Source organism: Chroicocephalus ridibundus, chromosome 4, assembly GCF_963924245.1.
Source record: "Chroicocephalus ridibundus chromosome 4, bChrRid1.1, whole genome shotgun sequence".
In the NCBI taxonomy this organism is placed as follows: domain Eukaryota; kingdom Metazoa; phylum Chordata; class Aves; order Charadriiformes; family Laridae; genus Chroicocephalus; species Chroicocephalus ridibundus.
In genome coordinates, this window is record NC_086287.1 from 94,310,266 (window position 1) to 94,324,172 (window position 13,907).

At 67.1% G+C, this 13,907-nt stretch overlaps 3 protein-coding genes across 3 annotated transcripts; 2 read left to right on the forward strand and 1 right to left on the reverse strand.

Moving 5' to 3' along the window:
- Window positions 1-2,596: 2,596 nt before the first annotated feature.
- HAS3 (hyaluronan synthase 3) lies at window positions 2,597-6,664 on the forward strand. The gene is made up of 4 exons (XM_063332755.1): window positions 2,597-2,638; window positions 3,614-4,234; window positions 4,803-4,904; window positions 4,998-6,664. The coding sequence occupies exons 2-4, from the start codon at window positions 3,614-3,616 to the stop codon at window positions 5,919-5,921; spliced, it is 1,647 nt and encodes a 548-aa protein (XP_063188825.1). The 5' UTR covers window positions 2,597-2,638; the 3' UTR covers window positions 5,922-6,664.
- A 182-nt stretch (window positions 6,665-6,846) lies between these two features.
- On the reverse strand, window positions 6,847-8,621 carry CHTF8 (chromosome transmission fidelity factor 8). Its single transcript, XM_063334900.1, has 4 exons — window positions 8,540-8,621; window positions 8,121-8,153; window positions 7,878-7,995; window positions 6,847-7,786 (listed from the first exon to the last, which is right to left on the reverse strand). The coding sequence occupies exons 2-4, from the start codon at window positions 8,141-8,143 to the stop codon at window positions 7,574-7,576; spliced, it is 354 nt and encodes a 117-aa protein (XP_063190970.1). The 5' UTR covers window positions 8,144-8,153; window positions 8,540-8,621; the 3' UTR covers window positions 6,847-7,573.
- Window positions 8,622-8,651: 30 nt separating this feature from the next.
- UTP4 (UTP4 small subunit processome component) lies at window positions 8,652-13,764 on the forward strand. The gene is made up of 16 exons (XM_063334901.1): window positions 8,652-8,866; window positions 8,944-9,135; window positions 9,228-9,312; window positions 9,426-9,515; window positions 9,644-9,852; window positions 10,038-10,209; window positions 10,290-10,381; window positions 10,707-10,803; window positions 11,202-11,266; window positions 11,419-11,541; window positions 11,700-11,859; window positions 12,165-12,271; window positions 12,480-12,575; window positions 12,780-12,965; window positions 13,106-13,216; window positions 13,575-13,764. The coding sequence occupies exons 1-16, from the start codon at window positions 8,708-8,710 to the stop codon at window positions 13,689-13,691; spliced, it is 2,061 nt and encodes a 686-aa protein (XP_063190971.1). The 5' UTR covers window positions 8,652-8,707; the 3' UTR covers window positions 13,692-13,764.
- Window positions 13,765-13,907: the final 143 nt, after the last annotated feature.

Sequence of the window (13,907 nt, forward strand, 5' to 3'; positions counted from 1 at the left end):
GCCGGCTGCTCACACTGTGGGGCTGCTGGGGGGGTCCTGGGGATGCTGGGGGGCTCTGGGAGTGCCAAGCTGGCCAGCAGCTCTTCCACACCTGCACACTCGCTGCCGCGTGCCCGTGGGCATGGAGGGAACCTTCCTGCATGCCAGCCATGGGCAAGGGATGACAACAGCTGAACCTGCTTCTAAATGTTGTGATTTTAGCCAAATCTGAGTGATTTTCCTGGGGGGCCAGAGGGAAATAGAAACGGCATTGCCGAGCCCCTGCTCTGCCGCAGCAGTGGGGCCGCGGTGCTGGGAGAGGGGCTGCGCTGGGGGATCCATCCTCCTCCGCAGTGCCGGTAGCAGCACAGCGCTGCCCACCCTGTGCCCGTTCCCGGGGTCACTCTCACCGCAGGGTCTGGGGATGGGGCCCTTCCACCACGGCACCAGGAGCCCACTCCGTGCCGGGGCTGCCGCATGTCCCAGGAGCACGGCCAGGGGCTGCAGGATCCTGCAGGACGCCTGGCTGGGACCACTGCTCGCTGCCGTGTGCTCGGGGACGTGCCGGCATCGGGGTCACCCCTCTCCCTCCAGCCAGGGCAGCCCCTGTGGGTGCTGCGGCACCGTGGTCCCCATCCTGTTGTGAGAGCTGCTGTGTACCCACCGGGCGGGGGGAGCAGGGCTGGGGACAGGGGTGCTGCGGGGTCACACCAGAGGGACACTTTGGGGACCCAGCTCGGAGCCCCCCTCACTGGGCAGCCCCCTCGCACCGGACAGCCCTGCCCCGGCTGCGCAGGGCCGTGGGTACGTGTGTCCCGGCTGCCCTGTGCCATGCCGGATGGTGTCAGGGTCCCGGCACCCCCTTTCCCTGCAAGGCTGGGGGTGCCAGACTGTGTCTCCACCCCCAGCAAAGCCGCCTGCGCCAGACCCACACCTCGCTGCGCCGTGCCGTGCCGTGCCGTGCCGTGCCGCTTGGCCGGGTGTGCACGGACAGTGGGGAGTGCATTGTCCTTGCCGGAGAGCAGCGGCGGCCGAGCGAGCGCTCCTCCTCGCTCTCGCTGCCGCCAGCCCACGCCGGTGTCGGTACCGGTGCCGGGATGCAGGCATGCGCCGGGATGCTGCCGTACCGGCTGTGCCTCCCCAGGGCCTGCCGCCAGCGTCAGAGGACGGTTTTTGAATGAAAAGTCTCTTTTGGTGCCGCTAGCCGTCCTGCTGTGGGGAACAAGGAGGCGGCTGTGCTGGAGGAGAGAGTTTGGTTTCCACCTTGGGCAGCGCTCCTGTGGCCAGCCGCCGGCCGGCAGCGGGGAGGGACACCCAGCAAGCTGCCCACGCACCAGAAGGTAAGGGGTCACGGGGCAACCCTGGGGCCGGGTCCCCACCAAGGGGCACTGGGGAGGGCTGTGGGGTGGGGACTCGCTGCCCCTGTCCCCTGTCCCCCTCCCCGCTTTCCTCAGATGGGCACCTGCAGCCACGGTGACCCCATGTGCCCCCAGCAGCACCGTAGCGATGGCACAGGCACAACCATGCCAGCTGTGACCCCACCACGCTGGGTTTCGCACCTCCACACCCCACCACGGCTCAGACGAGCCACGTGGGAACCTGCCGGTGGTGCTGAGGGTCCTGGCGGGTCCCTGCTCTGTCCCCACCGTCCCCGGGCTCACCAGTCCCCTGGCACCTGCTCTGGGCACTGGCACCTACAGCGGGGAGTTTCCAGCTGGCATCACCACGGTGCCGGGGGTTTCAGCTGAGGGGGACCCACCTGGACAGGCTACTCCCACTGGAGGGATGCCCTTTCCCGGCTCCCAGGCTTGGGAGGCTCCGGGCCTGATCCCGGCACCACCTCGCACCCAGCTGCCAGCCCAGCAGGACACAATGACCTGGTTCCTCAGGGTGAGGAACCCAAAAGTGCTGGATTTGAGCCCAAAGACGAGGCTGCAGCTCTGCTGGACTCAGTGTGGTCCCTCCCAGGGCTGGTTGTCCCCTGCCATCAGCCCTGCACAGGGACATTGTGTGTGACTGGCACATGGCTGCTGTCCCCAGGGTGGCCCTGGTCTTCCCTGTAACCCACCAGCCATGGGGACAGTGTGACACGGTGGGGAAGGCCCTGGGTATCCCCAGGTGGCTCATAGCCATGGCGGGGGACACGGTGGCATGGGGAGGTGACACGGAGGTTACACGTGGGCATCACGAGAGGGGCCCCAAGAGTGGGACAGGAAAACAGGGGGAGACGGGGTGGCCTCCGGAGGTGGCATGGGGTGACTCCGAGGTGTCCCCAGGTGGCCCGGCGCTGCTCTGGATGAGGAGCCGTGGCCGGTCCCTGGCGCGGCGCTGTGCCGGTGCCCGCGGTGCCTGCCGCCGCGCCGGCTGATGCCGGTGCCGGTGCCGGGTGATGCCGGTGCCGCTCATCGCTCCCGCAGTGCGGGGCTGGGGCCGCTGCCAGGTGTTGCCGGTGCCGAGCGGGGTCCCCGCGGGCTGCGGGCGGTGCCGGGGGTACCGGGCGGTGCCGGTGCCGGCGGTGCCGGTGCCGGTGCCGGGCGGGGCCCCCGCGGGCTGCGGGCGGTGCCGGCCCCGCCGCGGTATAAGGGGCTGCGAGGGCCGGGGCGGGCGCACAGCGGCGGCGGCGGCGGCCGGGGCGAGCGGCGGCACCGGCACCACCACGGTGAGTCCCGGTCCCGGTCCCGGTCCCGGTCCCGGTCCCGGTCCCGGTCCCGGTCCCGGTCCCTCCTTCTACCCTCCGGCCCCGCCGGTGCCGGCTCGGGGCGGTGCTGCGGGACCGGCCGCGGCCCCACCGAGAGCGCGGAGCCGGCACCGGCTGCACCGGGGGCTGCGGGGCCGGGGGGAGCCGGGGGCTGCGGGGCCCGGGAGGGGTCCGGGGAGGCGGGGGCTGACCGGGTGGCGCTGCCGGTGGCACGGGGGTCCCGGGGGCTGGTTCTGCCGGTGGCTCTGCGCCCCGCCTGCACCCCCCCACGTGCTCATGCACCCCCCCCCCCTTACCTGCCTGCACCCCCTCGCCTGCCCGTGCCCCCCTGCCTGCACCCCCTTGCCTGCAGCGCCCTGCCTGCACCCCCGCCCCCCCGCCGTGCCCCGCCGTGCAGCTCCGCAGTCCCGAGCGGGTGCCCGCTGCCTGCCCGTGCTGCCGGCGCTGCCCGTCCCCGGGTCCCCATCCTGCAGCGGGGTGCGGGTCCGGGAGCTGCCGCCCCCCGCTGCCGGGGGTCCCGCCGCAGGCTGTTGGGGGTTCTGGGTGGCCGTGCCCTTGCAGAGTCTCTCCCCTGCAGACACCCTGGGTCCGGGTCCCCGGTGTCCCCGTGCCCTTCCCTGTCCTCCAGCCCGGCCCCGCTGCCCGGCCACCACCAGGGGTCCAGGAGCGGCCACATCCCCTCTTGGCTGGATGGGGCTGGGCTGTGGGTGCGGGCACCACACACAGTGGGATGCTCGGGACCCCCACACCTCTCCTGACTCCGTGGAGGCACCGGGAAGGTCTCACCCCCAAACCGATGACCAGTGAGGGACAGGGTGGCCATTGGGCAGCGGAAAAGTGGGGTCCCCCTGCTTTCGCCTTCTGGGGAGTCAGGCAGCGAGTCCTGATGTGGGCTGTTCCCGTGGCCCTGCCCTGACGCTGCCTGGTCCCCCCTAGATGCCAGTGAGCCTCTCCACGGCCCTGCGCGTCGTGGGGACCAGCCTCTTCGCCCTGGCGGTGCTGGGGGGCATCCTCGCCGCCTACGTCACGGGGTACCAGTTCATCCACACGGAGAAGCACTACCTCTCCTTTGGGCTCTACGGGGCCATCCTGGGGCTGCACCTCTTCATCCAGAGCCTCTTCGCCTTCCTGGAGCACCGGCGCATGCGGGGCGAGGGGCGGCCGGTGCGGCTGGGGCGCTCGGTGGCCCTCTGCATCGCCGCCTACCAGGAGGATCCCGACTACCTGAAGAAGTGCCTACGCTCCGTCAAGCGCATCGCCTTCCCCGACCTCAAAGTAGTGATGGTGGTGGATGGGAACGGCCCTGATGACACCTACATGCTGGACATCTTCCACGATGTGATGGGCTCCGAGCACTCAGGCAGCTACATCTGGAGGAGCAACTTCCACGTGTGGGGCGAGGGGGAGACGGAAGCCGGGCTGCGGGAAGGGCTGGCCCGCGTCCAGGCGCTGGTGCGGGGCACCACCTACTCCTGCATCCTCCAGAAGTGGGGCGGGAAGCGGGAGGTGATGTACACGGCCTTCCGGGCGCTCGGAGACTCCGTGGACTACATCCAGGTGGATGCATGGGGTGGGTGGGTGGGGGGGTGGGTGGGATGCGGGCGGCGAGCACCCTGCACGCATGGCCGAGCAGAGGGGCTGCGGGAGGAGCAGGAGCAGCTCCGTGAGCCCGCGGCAGCACCCGACTGCCTGGCGCTGGATCAGGCCCCGCGCACCAGCTGCAAGCCACCAGCACCGGGGTTGGGGGTGAAGTGCCACTGGGGTGGCCCTGCCTGCGCCACTTTGCAACAGCTCCTCGGCACATGCCCTGCCCCAGGCTGGTGTCACCCCGTGGGACAGTGTGGCACAGTGCGGGGTGCCAGGCTCCCACACGTGGGTGAGGGGTGGTGGCCGGGGCAGGTCCCACTGTGGTGCCAGTGGCTGGGGCATGTGGTGGGGCTGGGTGGCCTGGGGCATCAGTGGCCGGGCACCGCAGGGCACTCCGCTCCCTGCCACCGCCTGCCGGTCTCCGGAGCTCTGCCTCGTCTCGCCGGCCGTGGCTCGGGCTTGCCCGGCTGCGGGCTGGGCTGTCTGCCGGGCGCGCGTGGGCGGCGGGAGCGGGGTTCGACGTTCCCTCTGCCCCCAGGTGTGTGACTCAGACACGGTGCTGGACCCCGCCTGCACCGCCGAGATGCTCCGCATCCTGGAGGCTGACCCCCGTGTTGGTGGCGTTGGCGGCGATGTCCAGGTACCCCAGCCGTGAGGGAGGGCACCCCAGGGTGGCAAGGGTGCTGGGGGGGTGTTGCAGCGGTGCCGGGGCTGATGTCCGTCCTCTCCCCAGATCCTGAACAAGTACGACTCGTGGATCTCCTTCCTGAGCAGTGTGCGGTACTGGATGGCCTTCAACGTGGAGCGCGCCTGCCAGTCCTACTTCGGCTGCGTGCAGTGCATCAGCGGGCCCCTGGGCATGTACCGCAACGCCCTGCTGCAGCAGTTCCTCGAGGACTGGTACCACCAGACCTTCCTGGGCAGCAAGTGCAGCTTCGGGGATGACCGGCACCTCACCAACCGCGTGCTCAGCCTGGGCTACCAGACCAAGTACACGGCTCGCTCCAAGTGCCTGACGGAGACGCCCACCCGCTACCTGCGCTGGCTCAACCAGCAGACCCGCTGGAGCAAGTCCTACTTCCGCGAGTGGCTCTACAACGCTCTGTGGTTCCACAAGCACCACCTCTGGATGACCTACGAGTCGGTGGTGACGGGCTTCTTCCCCTTCTTCCTCATCGCCACCGTCATCCAGCTCTTCTACCGCGGCCGCATCTGGAACATCCTCCTCTTCCTGCTGACGGTGCAGCTGGTGGGCATCATCAAGGCCACCTACGCCTGCTTCCTGCGGGGCAACGCCGAGATGATCTTCATGTCCCTCTACGCCCTCCTCTACATGTCCAGCCTGCTGCCCGCCAAGATGTTCGCCATCGCCACCATCAACAAGTCCGGCTGGGGCACGTCGGGGCGCCGGACCATCGTGGTTAACTTCGTGGGGCTGCTGCCGGTGTCGGTGTGGGTGGTGGTGCTGCTGGGCGGGCTGGCCTACACCGCCTACAGCCAGGACCTCTTCAGTGACACCGAGGTGGCCTTGCTCATCTCGGGTGCCATCCTCTACGCCTGCTACTGGGTGGCCCTGCTCACCCTCTACCTGGCCATCGTGGCCCGGCGCTGTGGCAAGCGGCAGGAGCAGTGTGGGCTGGCGTTCGCCGAGGTCTGACTGCGGGGAGCGCCGGGGTGGCCCCGTGTGCCGGGGAAGGGGTGACCGCTACCGGTCCCCTCCTCGCCTGCCACCAGCCCCGGCGCAGCCGGCACTGAGCCGCTGGGTGCTGGGCAGCGCTGAGCGCGCCCGCCGCGGCATTTCTGATCAAGTCTTGCTTTTTCGTTGTTGTTTTTGGGTTTTTTCTTATTATTTTCACTTTTCTGTACGAAGCAGGCTGCTGGCTGGGGAGAGGCCGAGCCGGGGCTGCCTGTCACCGGGCTGGGGACAGCCTCGGTGCTGCGAGGGTGACAGCAGCGTCCCCCCCGCCCTGGGCCACACCGAGCATCCTGGCGAGCCGTGCGGAGCGCTGCTGGCCGGGCTCCCCCCACCCCATCGCCACGGCTGGATCCTCCCACCCTTCGGTGCTTTCTGTGGGGACTTGACGGTCCCCTTCCACGGTGCTATGGCAAAACGGCCCCACGCAGCACCGTGTCCGTCCGGCGCTGTGCTGGCACCGCTGGCTGGTGCTGCCTGCCTCCGCCCCGCGGCCATTGTATGTGCGGGCACGTACCCACGGGGAGCCCCCCGCGGCTCCCTCCAGCCCCTTTCAGGGGGGTCCGGCTGCCCCGGGAGGGCAGCACCTCCCTTCAGCTTTGCCAAAGAGCCAAGGGGGGGACCCCGGCATGCAGAAACAGGGGAAACCGGGGCCGTGGCTTGGCCCCATCGTACCCACCCCGCTGCCTTCCCGGCATCTGTCTAGACAGCGGGGAGACGCTGGGTTTTGGGCTCGGGCATGCAGAGGAGGGCGGGGAAGAGCCGGTTCCCAACCTTTCCCCTCCCTGGGGAATTCACCCGGTCGTCTCCCTTGGGCCCTCTTTTTTTTTTTTTTTTTCCAGGGCTTAAAAACCTTTCTACAACTGAGCATTTAGAATTGCTTTGTTTAATTTAATACGAGGTTTTTTAGAAGACTTTTGTAGCTCTTTGGTATTCATACTTATTGCTAATTGTTTGTAAATCTATTTATTTTTTAACCTGCGGGTTTTTTTGCATATTTTGGAAAAGTCTGTTTTTATATCCTGATGGATTTGTCAAAAATAAAGACTTGCACAGAGAAAAGGCAGCGTGTGGAGAAGAGGCTGGTGGCCCTGGTCCCCCTGTGCCAACACCGTGGGGGGAAGCCCATGCCCAGACAGGGGGTCAGACTCTGCCAGCACCAGCTGCCCCCACAGCTGCAGGGGTGCTTTCTGAGGGGGACATATAGTGGCAGGGAGAACAATCTGTGTGCTGGCACCACTGTGGGTCCTGGCTGCAGGCGGGGGGACAGGCAGAGACAGCAGCACACTGGGAACTGACGAGTCTGGGCAGTGAGAGCAGCCCCCAGCACAGGACAGCTCTGCCCAGGCTCAGAGGAGGTCACTGCCCACCAGGACTCATCTCACCTGGGATGTGCCCCAGAGCTCAGCAGCTCTCAGAAATGGGGAGTCATTACGGGAGAAAACAGTGACACAGGAAGGGCTTTGGGTGCCTGAACATGGGACCCAGCACCCCAAGCTGGCCCTGGAGCCCTCCGGCCAGAGCAGGGACAAGGCCAGGCTGACCCTGGATCTCCACAAGCCCCACCCAGGGCTGCCCGGCAGCAGAGCGGAGCTTACGGCCGCCAGCCCGAGTCCTCACACTTTCTTGGGCACATTGGTGATGATGGGCTTGGGGCGGGTTTTGAAGAGGAGCTTGGTTTTGATGAGGGCGGTGACGGTGTAGTGTGTGTGCGGCCCTGCAGGGCCAGTCTCTCCAGCTCCCCGCTTCACCAGGACGGCAAAGGGCTTCTCCAGCTGCACCACCTTCCCGTAGAGGATGTGATGGCCCACGATGAGCACAGGGACCCCCTGGAGAGAGAAGCAAGAGGCGGAGGGTGAGGATGGGCAGGACGCTGGCTGCCGGGGCCATCCCCGGTAAAGCGGTGGTGGGCTGCCTCACCTCGCGGGTGTAGTGCAGGTCTCCCAGGAGGCTCCCTGCCAGCCCACCGCTCTGCCGGGGCTCAACCTCGCCCTGCAGCTCCACCAGCACCCACTGTGCCAGACCTCCAGCACCCTCGCTGCGGACGAGAAAGGCAGCTTCACCCAGCGGTTCAAACCCTGCCCGGGGCTACGGGCACAGAGCCAGGCGCTGCCGGGGGCAGGATCGGGCCCTCTAGGGCTGTGCAGCCCGCCATGGTCTCACCTGGAGATGACGATCTGCACCATACTCCGGGCCCTGCAAAGTACCGGCAGAGACATGGTCAGCGTGCAGGGAGGGACGGGGCAGGCCCTGCTGTGGGGGGAGCCCCCAGCCCGCCGGGACCGAGGCCTTCCCCGGTATCCCCGTGCCCAGTCCCCCCCTCCCGGGCTCCGCTGCTGCTCCCGGGGCCCATAAACCCCCATACTCAGACACCGCCCCACCCCCCCAGACCCTGCAGTCCCCCCCCCCGCCTCGGGCCGCCGTTGCGCGGGGCGCTAGTGCCCTCCAGCGGCCCCGGGGGTACGGGACCGGGCCGGGGCGGACCGCTCCGCGGACCGGGCCTCTCCCGCCTTCCACTCCCAACCCAGCCCCGGCCGCTTGGCGAAGCCCCCGGCCCGCTCCCCCCGGCTCCGCTGCCGCACCCACGGACGGGCCGCAGCCGCCTCCCCGCAGCGCCCGAATCTCCCGCCGCGCCGCGCTTCTGCTTCCGCTTCCGGTCGGACCTCCCCCAGCCACCACTTCCGTTTCCGGGTGCGCCGCGCGCACGTGGGGTGCGCGCGGGGCGGAGCGGGGCCGGGGCCCGGTGCGGGATGGGGGAGTTCGAGGTGCACCGGGTCCGGTTCTTCGGCCTGGTGCCGGCCGGCGTCCGCTGCCTGGCCTGCCAGCCCCGCGGCGCCCGCCTGGCCCTGGCCCGCACCGACGGCGCCGTCGAGATCTACAACTTCGCCGCCAACTACTTCCAGGAGAAGGTGAGGGGGCCGGGCCGGGCCGGGCCGCACCGAGCTGTACCGGGCCGGGCGTCGGGGTAACGAGCATCCCTCCCCAGATCATCCCCGGGAACGAAGCCCGGTCGGTGGAAGCGCTGTGCTGGGCGGCGGGGGACCGGCTCTTCGGTGCCGGCCTCGGCGGGGAGATCGCTGAGTACGACCTGTCCCGGCTGTGCGTGGCCCACTCGGTCGATGGCGGCGGGGGACCCATCTGGAGCATGGCGGCCAACAGCAGCGGCACGCAGCTGGCGGTGAGTGTGACCGGGACTGAGAGCGGGGTGGCTCTGCTACCCCCGGAGAGGGCTTGCCCGCCCCGCCGGGACTGACCCCGGCCCTCCCGCAGATCGGCTGTGAGGACGGCTCCATTAAGCTCTTCCAAGTCGTGCCCGGGGGAATCCAGTTCGAGCGGAACATGGACAGGCGGACAGGTGAGTCGGGGAGGGCTCGGTATTGTGGTGGCATTGTCCCTCCTGTCTGTCCCGCTGCCCTGGTCTCGATGACAGAGTCTACGGAGTCACGTCTGGAGCTTCCTTCCCCACAGGCCGCATCCTGTGCCTTTCCTGGCACCCGTCAGACACTCACATAGCAGCCGGCTCCATCGATGCCCTACGTGTGTTCAATGTCTCTTCAGGTAACGTGCACCCAAGAGCTGAGCCCAGCCTGTCGCCTGTTTCTTGCCCCGGGGACCGTCAGCACTGGCACATCCTGTGCTTTGGGGGGATCTTGTTGCCACCCCTAACCATCCTTCCCCCATCTCAGGCCAAACTGTCCAGAGGATCATGGTGAATTACCACGTGCACAAAGTGAAGCGCGAGTGCATCGTGTGGAGCATCGCCTTCCTCTCGAGCGGCACCGTTGTCACCTCAGACTCCTTTGGGAGGGTGCAGTTCTGGGACTGGGAACGAGGGACGCTGCAGGAGTCCCACACCGTCAGCACCTCAGCCGTCCTCTCGCTGTCTGTGTCAGAGGTAGGCGAGTCCTTTCCAGGCATCTGGGGCCCGTCTGGTCTCCTGTGTGCAGGGCTGGAGGCGCTCAGGCAGGAGCTGCCTGGCTCGCTGCCTTTGGCCTGGCTGGTCCCTGCCGGCCTCCCGGTACTGCCCTCCTGTTCTTCCCGGTCTGCTCCCGCAAACCCCGGCTTCGTTTCTCTCACCAGAAGGAGGACAGCATCATCGTGGGCACCTCAACTGGGGCCACCTACCAGTTTCAGCTGCTGCCGGTGAAGACAGGCAGCCTGGAGAAGCGCTGGGTGCGGACGAAGCCCTTCCAGTATCACACCCACGATGTGCGAGCCGTGGCGCACAGCTCGACAGCGCTCATCTCTGGGGGTAGGACGGTCTGCGGTCACAAGGAGGGCTTGGGTTTCTCCCCGTGGTACCGGTTTGGCTGACCTCTGCTTGGCTTCCAGGCCTGGATGCCCAGCTGGTGATCCGCCCGCTGATGGAGAAGATGCAGAAGAAGGGCTATGATGCAGCGCTCCGCAAATTCACCTTCCCCCACGTGAGTGCTGCTCTGAGGGGAGGGTCTCATGTCTGGCAAGGCAGGCCGGCAGGGCTGGCTCTTCCTGCGGGAGAAAGTTGTCTCTCCCTGCCCCACTGGGTCCCCTCCCTGGCCCTGGCGCGTCTGGAGCAGGCAAGAGGGTAGAAGTCGGCAAGCTCGTCTTGCTGGTCCTGCTGGGTCTCCATCTCTGGGCTCCTATCCCACGGGACTCAGTCCTTTCTCTCCCCCGCCCTGGAGTCTCCAGCACCCCAGGGCATTTCGGCATTGGCCCAGCCCTTTCTGCCAGGCTGTGGGTTCATGACAGTCTGCCCATTTCTGCACGCAGCGACGCCTCGTCTCCTGTGCCAGGAAAGCCCGGCTGCTTCTCTTCCAGTTCTCCCAGCACCTGGAGCTCTGGAGACTTGGCTCCACCGATGAGACCGGTGAGTTGCAAGGCCCGGCTCTGGTACAAGCCCTGTGGCAGTGCCCGCGCTGCCTGCAGGATTTTGGGCATGAACTGTCTTGCGCTTGGCCGGTGGAGGGGAGATTTAGCCTGGGCCCCTTCCTCCCCACAGCCCTGTGCTGGCGTGGTGGCCAGGGGCAGGGCTGCGTTTCCCAGCGCGGTGCGTGCCTGGGTATGGGCTGCGCGGCTGGTGGGAGGCCGCTCTCGTGCTTCCAGCGGAGCTGGGCAAGGCCCTGGGGAGTTCAGCCTTGGGGGAGGCTGGGGAAGGGTCTGGGCTCTCTCTTGGGCGCTGCTCCCCCAGGATCCCCTGCTGCTCAGCAGGACCCGTGTGGTTTTCCCACCGTCACTGATGTGCCACGTGGTTTCTTGTCATCCCAGGAAAGGATGGCGAGGTCCTTCCCTTGTGCCGCATGCCTGAGCACCTCGTGCAGCTCAAGAGCAAGGTAGGGCTGAGCTGGGGCCAGGGCCCACCCTGGTGCCTGCCCCGCTGCAGGATGGGGCTTGGCAGCCTCTGCTCTCCCTCTGGCAGCTGAGCTGTGTGTGCCAGCCTGTCAGGGGATCTCATGGGCCCTGCTAAGCCCCTCTGCGTTTCCAGGGTCCGGAGCACATCTACTGCAGCTGCGTCTCACCCTGCGGCAGCTGGGTTGCCTACTCCACAGCCTCCCGCTTCCACCTCTACCGAGTGCAATACAAGGGCGACAGCGTCAGTGTCAAGAAGGTGAGGAGGGCAACAGGCCGCCCCGCTGCCAGGGAGGGTGGTGGGTGGCAGTGGGGTCTCGGGGGGGCTGGCATGGCCAGCATTGCTCACAGGCTGATGCGCGGGAGCGAGGACGACAGTGGTAGGTGGCTGCCAGCACTGCTTTTGCTCCCTTCAAGGTCCCTAAAGTGCCCAAACTGCTGCTACCGGCCTATCAGCTCCAGTTCTCCGCCGACTCTGGCAGACTCTTCATCGCCTCTGCTCGAGGTTCTGTCCACGTCCTCCAGCTGCTGGAGCCGGGGGGCTGCAAACACCTGCACATGTTTCGGCCACCCTCAGGTTCGGGCTGGTGGGGAGCTGGGTGGGTGCTGCGGGTCCCTGGGCTCCAAGTGCCATCCCCACTGTGGGTGCAGGGGGGTGTACAGGGCCAAGCATGTCCCCCTTTTCTCCGCTGGGGGGTGTGAATCCTTCCACCCGGGCAGCCTCTGCCCTGTGGTTATGCCACCCTTGCAGCCTGACCTGGGTAGGGGAGCGGGGGCACTCAGATCAGCAGGGGGGTTTTGGGTCTGGATGTCCCTTGGGGGTGGTCTGGGGCTCCTTGCAGACCTGAGCACCCATTACAGCTGGTGAGCGTGTTTCTGCAGGGTGTCCCGACGCCGTTTACCTGCTGGCAGTGAGCGCAGACGGGCACTGGTTGGCCGCAGTTGGCGGGGACTGGGCAATCCACATCTACAACCTGAAATGCTTCAAGGTAGGGGCAGGTGCCAGAGGGCGCTGCAGGAATGAACCCTGCTGCCCTCCTGCCTTGGGGGACCAGGTGAGGGTGGGCTCGGTGCATGGGACCCCTTCCTGCAAGTGATCGCTGCATCCCTGGAGCAGGGCTGGGGGTGGGCGTGTGGGAAGAGGAGGGTCAGGGTCGGCCCCGGTTGCTCCCATCAGCGTGCTGTCCTGCCTTGCAGCATCACTGTACGGTGCCCACGTACAACTGTGCAGTGACGGCCCTCGCCATCCACCCCGTCACCAACAACCTCGTTATCGCCTACTCAGACCAGCAGGTAGGAGCTCTCCCAGTCGCAGCCCTCATGGCCCTGCTCCCTTCCCCATGGCTCTCTCCTTGGCCTTTGGGTTTTCTGGCCACACCGCTCGGCAGGAGAGCTGGAGCTCACAGCCCAGCTGGAGCAGGGGCTGCCTTTGTGCTGGCATGGGGGTGATGGCGGGGAGGACCAGACCTCACAAGCCACCTTGTCTCCCCTCTCCAGCTGTTCGAGTTCAGCATCCCCGAGAAGCAGTACACGGCCTGGAGCCGCATGGTGCAGAACAGCGGGCTGCACAAGGCCTGGCTGGAGAGAGACTCGCCCATCACCCACATCACCTTCAACCCCAAGAACCCCTCACACATCCTGCTCCACGACATCTACATGTTTTGCGTCCTCGACAAGTCCCTGGTGAGCCTCCGTGCCTGGTTGGGAGGGCTGGGTTTGTGCTGTCCCTGCTGGGAGCAGAGGGGGGGTTGTGCAGCACTGAGGTGGTGGTGGTGGTGGTGGTCCAGGCAGCACTGACACGTGCCCTGTGCTCTCCTCAACAGCCCTTGCCGGACAACAGTGCCCTCCTGATGAACCAGAGCACCCTGAAGCAGCTCCCGGAGACCGCCAGGCAGCGGCAGCTCCACGCCTTCAAGATCTGCAAGAAGTTCCAGGTGGGTGACGGTGTCAGTGAGCATGTGCCATGGCGAGGAGCGGGGCTCGGGGGGCTGCCTTGCGCCTGTGGCTTCACCTGCTCTTGTGGCCAGTTGCTGCCGGTGCCGTATCAGCACTGGGCGCCTGAGCAGGAGAGCAGAGTTCAGTCTCTGTCCCTGTCACAGTGACGCCATTTGCTGCAATCTCCTGGGCTCCGATCGCCCAGCAACTCCTGCAGCGCACCCCCCAAGCGATGCCCCTGGTTTCGGCTAAGCCGGAGCCGGCTGCAGGGCAGCTCTGCGCGGCTGAGCCCGGTAAACCGAGGCAGAGGGGGGCCAGCACCCGGCTCTCATCTCCTGCCCCCTCCCTACCCCACAGCCCCTGCTCTTCGCGGATCTGCTGGATGAGAACTGCCTCGTGATGGTGGAGCGGCCCATCATGGACTTCAAGACTCAGCTGCCGCTGCCCATCCAACAGAAGAAATTTGGCACCTGAGAGCAGAAAGAGCTGCTCCAGCCACAGAAACTGTGGGTGTTGATTTCCCTGGGGTGCTGCAGGAATAAACCCCACTGTTCTCTACGGCTGCGGGCTCGGGGCTCGTCCTTGCCCTGCGGGGCTCCTTGGCGTCTGGAGGTGCTGGCCTGAGCACAAGGACGCAGACACCTTGTAGGATCCCCGCGCTGATCCATCCCCTGGGCTGCAGGAAGAAGG

Bases quoted from the DNA above. Each gene is read 5' to 3' on its own strand.
- UTP4 (XM_063334901.1), top strand. From the start codon at position 8,708: ATGGGGGAGTTCGAGGTGCACCGGGTCCGGTTCTTCGGCCTGGTGCCG. The intron at 8,867-8,943 runs GTGAGGGGGCCG...ATCCCTCCCCAG, and splicing joins CCAACTACTTCCAGGAGAAG to ATCATCCCCGGGAACGAAGC. The intron at 9,136-9,227 runs GTGAGTGTGACC...GCCCTCCCGCAG, and splicing joins GCAGCGGCACGCAGCTGGCG to ATCGGCTGTGAGGACGGCTC.
- HAS3 (XM_063332755.1), top strand. From the start codon at position 3,614: ATGCCAGTGAGCCTCTCCACGGCCCTGCGCGTCGTGGGGACCAGCCTC. The intron at 4,235-4,802 runs GTGGATGCATGG...CTCTGCCCCCAG, and splicing joins ACTCCGTGGACTACATCCAG to GTGTGTGACTCAGACACGGT. The intron at 4,905-4,997 runs GTACCCCAGCCG...TCCTCTCCCCAG, and splicing joins GCGTTGGCGGCGATGTCCAG to ATCCTGAACAAGTACGACTC.
- CHTF8 (XM_063334900.1), bottom strand. From the start codon at position 8,143: ATGGTGCAGATCGTCATCTCCAG. The intron at 7,996-8,120 runs GTGAGACCATGG...TCTCGTCCGCAG, and splicing joins GTGCAGATCGTCATCTCCAG to CGAGGGTGCTGGAGGTCTGG. The intron at 7,787-7,877 runs GTGAGGCAGCCC...TTCTCTCTCCAG, and splicing joins ACCTGCACTACACCCGCGAG to GGGGTCCCTGTGCTCATCGT.